This window comes from Impatiens glandulifera, chromosome 1, assembly GCF_907164915.1.
Source record: "Impatiens glandulifera chromosome 1, dImpGla2.1, whole genome shotgun sequence".
Taxonomy (NCBI): Eukaryota; Viridiplantae; Streptophyta; class Magnoliopsida; order Ericales; family Balsaminaceae; genus Impatiens; species Impatiens glandulifera.
This window is the reverse complement of record NC_061862.1, coordinates 81,637,702-81,644,209: the sequence shown is the minus strand read 5'-3', so window position 1 is coordinate 81,644,209 and position 6,508 is coordinate 81,637,702. Positions and strand designations below refer to the sequence as shown.

Here is a 6,508-nt window from a genome sequence, read left to right as displayed (position 1 = left end):
GATTAAAGATCAATTTAGGTGAATACATATATAATGAGATGGTTAGTTAGTTGAAGTGAGGATAAGTAAGTCGGGTTGTTTAATATAAAATGTGTGAGAAGATGAGTTGTTAGACCGAAGTGAAAGTAAAGTCTCGAAAGGAGAGGTCGATTGAGATTGATGGATAAAAATGTGGAATGCGATGATTGGTTAATCGAAGTAAGTAAGGTCATGCAATGAGAGGTCGATTGGGGGATTGATGGACCAAAATGGGAATAAACGAGATTTATAATATTGGTGATGGTTGATTTGGACCGAAATGAAAGTGTAAGGTATGAGAGATCGATTAGGGTGGATAAATGTGGAATAAGATGATTAGTTTATCGAATTGAGGATAAAATGACTAGGTTGTATATTATAAAATATGTGAGGAGATGGGTCATGAGATAAAAGGTCAGTTGAAGATTGATGGAAAAGTGTTGGAGATGGTTGATTTGACCGAAGTGAAAGTGTAAGGTCACAGATGAAAGGTCGATTATTGGGGTAGATAAATGTGAAATGAGATGATGGTTAGCCGAAGTGAGGATAAGAAGGTTGTGTTGTATATTGTAAAATATGTTAGGAAATTGGTTGTTCGACGAAGTTAAAATAAGGTCTTGAAATGAAAGGTTGATTGTGAATTGGAGGATAAATGTGGAATGAGATGGTTAATTAGTCAAAGTTAAAGTAAGGTAATGAGATGAGATGTCGATTTGGGTGGATAAATGTGCAATGAGATGTATTGTTAGCCGAAGTGAGGATAAGAATGTTGAGTTGTATATTATAAAATATGTGAGAAAATAAGTTATTTGACAAAGTGAAAGTAAGATTTATTAAGAATTTTAAACATTGAATAAATATTTTAATATTATTATAATTTTATTTATTTAAATTTTTTTTGTTTATATTTGTATCAATGTGCATCGCACGGGAATCCTCCTCGTTAGGGACAGACCCAGGATTTAGAACTGGGTGGGCTTGAAAAACAATTATGATGGTGTAACCCTCAGAAATAGGCTCCCATTCGTAGCTTAGCAGGTGTCGCGGACACATGACATTACGAGGGAATACATTGCGGGGTGACTCGAGGTTCAATGCGTTTCAACCTTTGTTTGCGTGTCAAACTTCTTTTAAAAGAAAAAATTATTTTAAAAGATTTTTAAATGATGTCTAGGAGTTGTGGAATTAATTATGTAAAAAAAAATTAATTTTATTCAAATTTTAATAATCTAGGGGACAAATAACAATTTGATTGAACCCGGTTTAAATTAATATAACTAATTTAAAAGATTATTTATTTGAAATCAGAGTCGCCAAATGATTTTATGAAAATTAATAAAATGATACTTGTATAAACTTATTTATATCAAAATTTATGTAAGGGGTTCGTATTTTGGTTACGCTTGGGAAAGAGCTTTCGCACTATGTCCTCCGCGCCCGTTAAATGATGGTTTTAAAATTTTTAAAATAAGCAAAGTCTGGCTATTTAAAATTTATTTATAACATTCAATTTCTTTAATTAGTAGTCTAGGGGTCCTAAACAAGGATATATTTAGATTGCGTAAATAATTGTACAAAATTATTTAGAAGGGCGTTACTACGATTGCGTTGATATATTACTAAGTAAAAACCCTGAAAAATATTAAAAAAAGTGTTAGAATTTAAAAATAAATTCCAAACATAGCCTTAGCCAAAATATTGGTTTAAGAAATATCCCAAAAATAATTTAATATCATTTTCTGACCTTTTGGAATTATTTGAAAATGGATTCGAGGTTCAAAATTACAAAAATAATTTTGGATTTTAAAAAGTGGAACCAAACAGGCTTAATGACCGGAGTCCTAGGGTCTGGGTTCTCTTTTAAGGATCTGGGCTCGGACGGGCTCGGTCTAGACCGGGGTGGTCTGGACTAAGGCTTGGGCGCATGGATCTTTGGATCCGAAGGGCTCGTTCCTAGGTTTGGGAGGCTCGGTACCAAACTCGGACTACTCAATCCTAGGCTTGGGCTAGGTAGTTCTCGGTCCTAGGGTTAAAGGTACTCGGTCCTAGGTTATGATACAACTTGTTCATAGATTAGAAAAATTGGTCCTAGGCTAGTTCTCGGTCCTAGGTCTATGATATCAATCTTAAGGCTCGATCCTTTCTCAAGAACACCGGTCATCGTCCCCGGTCCTAGTTCAAGAACATCGGTCCTTAGTCTCGATCTTGACTCAAGAACACTGTTCCTTGGTGTCGGTTCAGACCGAAGATTCTCGGTCCTATTTCTCGGTCCCAGTCCAGAACCGAGTGTTCTTCATTTGGTATGAATAAATTGCAGGTCTCAAAACTTTTGATTCAAGTTATGGAATCATGATTTGTAAGCTACAGTTAGTTCATATGATTATGAAGAACAAAAGCCCTAACATAAATCACGATCATTGGATCTTTACAAAGATCAATTTTTAAAAATCATTTTTTTGGTAAAAATTTAGGATCTTTCAAATTATGTCATTTCAAAGTCTGATTTTTGTTCCATTAACTTTAAAATGATGAATATAGTTAAACACAACCAAAATAAGAACATCATTTCAACAATTTTTGAAGATGAAATCAAAACTTAAAAATTTTAAAAACACAATTTGATCAAACATGTTCAAAATGATGTTATAGTCATTGGGAATTCATCCCAATATGTTTATAAAACATGTTAGTAACTATTTGAATAAAATTCAAAATTAAAACTTAAGAACATGAATTTTTAAAAATTCAATTTTTCAAATTGGTTTTTTAAAATATTTGATTCAAGTTGATTTAATCTGATTTCTTTCAACAGAAAGTTCAAATATGATACAGGGAATGATTATAAACAAAGAAATCGTATAACCAAGCCCTATAACAGATCAAACCGATCAAACTTGAAAATTTTGAAAAAATTCAAATTTTCAATCACAAGTTGAATTATAGATGTTCTGGATTCATACCAACAGCTAGAGAACACTCCTTAGATGTGTTGGAAGCTTTCTAGAAGCCTGGATCAAAGCGAGGACCGCCGAAGATGATTTTCACAAAAACCACTTCTTGGCTGAATTTGATAACTTTAATTCAGTGTGTATTATTCGTGAATTGTTTGATGATTTGATATAGGGGAGTAAGAGAGTATTTACATTCGAACTATGGCGGCTAAGGTGATCGAATTCAAGTCGAATTTGATCTTTGTCACCCAAAATCCTATCCAAATCATGGTAGCCTAGTTCTAAGGCGAGGTGTTCAACCTAGCTATAGCTATAGGCTATTGTAGACGATGACGAGGGGACGATAAAAGAGAAAAAAAATCAAGGGATAAGGTGGAGAAATGAATGCGTTAGCCCTTCTAGAAGAATGGCGCCGACGAGTCGCAATTCCGGCGAAGAAGACGACCCAAAACAACGTTGTTTCGTGGCGTTGTTAGGCGTTCCGTCAGGTTTGTTAGCGATTAGGCTAACGGGGTTAGCTTATCCCGTTAGTTGATCCGGTGGAGTAGCCACGCACTAACTTCGTTACAGCGGGCTGTGTGGCGCGCTTCTTGGCGTAGAATGATGTCTGGGTGCTCATCTGATGGATGTTGATGCAAAAATTAAACATAATTTCTACTACACTGGATTATAAGATTTATTTTTTATTTTTATATAAAAGGGTTATTTGTAATCTATTTTTAATCCCTTTCTTTTGTTTTTCTTCACCAAAAAATTTACAAAAAATATTTCTAGAATTATAATAAAAATCATGTTCATATTTTTATTTTTATTGGTATTTTGGGAATTTTGAAGTATTTATTTATTGTTTGAAGTCATGAACTATACATAATTCATGATTAAATTCTAATCAAATAATTTTAACCCCTTCTTGAGTTTAATTTGGGTAAAATAAATATAATATTTTAACCTCAAATTTTTTGATTTTTTGAATAATTTTCCTAATTAGGGTTTAATCATCACAACAATTAACCCTTAATTTGGTTTAATTCTTTCTTTGGGTTATTTTGAATTTAAAATTTTAAAATATTATTTTAATATTATTAAAAATAATAATATTATTTATAAAATACGGTAAGTCAAATTTTCATGCTTATCTATAAATTTAAAAAAATAACAAAAACATTTTAGATAGAGCAAGTAGAGAAAAATAAATTTTACTATATTTTAATAATTAAATAAATAAATTATGAATTATATTGATTTTTTTTTAAAAAATGATTGTGATGTCACATTTTAACATTAAATAATAATAATAATAATAATAATAATAAAAACTGGAGTCCATCAGAGTATATTTATATGTTTTGGAATGATAAGTACCATAAAACGTAATTTTAATTAAAAAAGAGAAAAAAATAATTAATTAAATTAAAAATATATATATATATATATATTATACAATTTTAAAATATATACTAAAGAGTATATTCTATTTATTATATAATCCATATATTTCACAATTATATATATAACGTTTTTAAAATTCTGCATATAATGTTCCTTTATTTAAAAAATATAACATGTTTTAATATAATAAGTATTCAATATAATATAATATATATATATATATATATATATATTACCCATTAATTTAAGTAATTTTATTTCTTTTTCCATTATAAATTAAAATAATATCTAATAATAAAAGATAATGGTATGTCTTCTATATTTATCATTCCAACATATATTATATATTACGAAACAACCTTTGAACTTTTAGATATTATTTATGCCACGTTATCATCATCTTTTGTTTTGTTCAACCTTATTATTATAGGGCACGGACAAACATATTTAGAGCTTGTTTGATTTTGTGTTCATAAAGATTTTTTTTTTTTTTAAATAATAAAAATTAATAGTTTATTTGAGAACTTTATGATAATTTTTAAAATTACAATTTTAAAAGAATAATGTAAAAACATTTTAATTAATAATAATATTACAGATAAATGTTTTAGAAAAAAAAATCTTAACAAAACTCATTATTATATATTTTTTTTTTTGGGTATCAAAAGAGCTCTAAACCGCTCTAATTCAGCAATGATATTGTATTCCTTGTCAGAAGCGGCGGTGCTTTAGCAATTGAATAGCTATCATATGTAAATTGTATTTCTCTTCTGACACATTAAAATAATATATTTCTTTTTATCTTATCCTCTAAGAAATAGCTAGCTAGCACTATTTCATGTACAGTTTCAATCCACAATCCTCATCATTTTCTCATATTCTTTGATCTAAAGTTGAAAACGAAGTGATGGAATATGAAACTGGAGATCATGATCAGTATCGAGTGAAGATGGAATGGGAAGTAGGTCTTCCCACCACTCACGACGAGCTAATACCTTTATCTCAGTGCTTGATTTCTTCAGAGCTGGCGTCGGCTTCCGGCATAGTACCAGAGCCGTCGCAAGATACCTTGGCGAGTCTCCGGTCACAGTCACAACCGTTGTCTCCGTCGTCGAATAATTTCGATTTCATACTCTTAGAGGATCAAAGGACGTCAAAGAATTGCGTAACTGTGGGAGGAGACGACGAGGACGACGACGACGACGTGGATTTTCCATGGGAGGATGATTCGGAGTTGATGAAACGGAGGAAGATGAGGAATATCAACGACGCCCGTTTGCGACTAGTTTGGACCTCAGAGCTTCACAAGAGATTCATAGACGTGGTGACTCATTTAGGTATAAAAGAGGCAGTTCCAAAGACTATTATGAAGTTAATGAATGTGAAAAGTTTAACTTGCGAGAATGTCTCGATTCATCTTCTAAAGTATAGATTGTTTATGGTAAAGATGAATGGACTTTCCAACAAGATGAAAAGGCTATCCATCCACGAGTCTTCTTCTTCAGATCATTTGTTTGGTTTAGTGCCACGGGAGTCCAGTGGACAGGAGAAATTGAATGTTACAAGTCTACAGCAAATGATGTCAATGACTAAGTTATGCTTAGGACATGCTCATGGAAATCTTTGAATGCACAAGAAATAATCCCTAATTAAAAAGGGTTTAAATATATAGTATCCATACTGTAATACCACTTTAAGACAGTCACTTAATTAGTTAAGTTTGTATTATCTATGTTATAATTGTTATATTTACAGAAAACTATTTTATTTTTTTATGATATCACAAATTCACATTTTCTGAATTGTTTTTCCTTTTTCATACAGTTGAAATTGTCCTTCCATCAGCCTCTTATTATTGATATAAAAACTTTAATTATTTTACTTAAAAACTATAGTGCTTGTACGAATGTAGAGGCGGTTGCATATGGTCATCAACTTTAGAGCAAGAATTTTTGCCAAAAACATCTTTAAGAGTTGTTGAATCAATTGTAACTCGTTTCCAATAACCATCTTATTCTCCAATTACCTACCTACTAGTCCAACCATTTGTTATGATTTATCTTTTAGTTTATGATTAATTATAACATACACCAACAAGTTTTAAACAACTTTATAACCGAATAAATCCAATTTTGATCCTAGTGAAAATG

At 30.9% G+C, this 6,508-nt stretch overlaps 1 protein-coding gene across 1 annotated transcript; it reads left to right on the top strand.

Moving 5' to 3' along the window:
• The first annotated feature begins 5,265 nt into the window (after positions 1-5,265).
• Positions 5,266-5,985, top strand: LOC124934168 (transcription factor PCL1-like). The gene has a single exon (XM_047474654.1). It carries the CDS (start codon positions 5,266-5,268, stop codon positions 5,983-5,985), a length of 720 nt encoding a protein of 239 aa, XP_047330610.1.
• The last annotated feature ends 523 nt before the right edge of the window (positions 5,986-6,508 follow it).

Bases quoted from the DNA above. Each gene is read 5' to 3' on its own strand.
- LOC124934168 (XM_047474654.1), top strand. From the start codon at position 5,266: ATGGAATATGAAACTGGAGATCATGATCAGTATCGAGTGAAGATGGAA.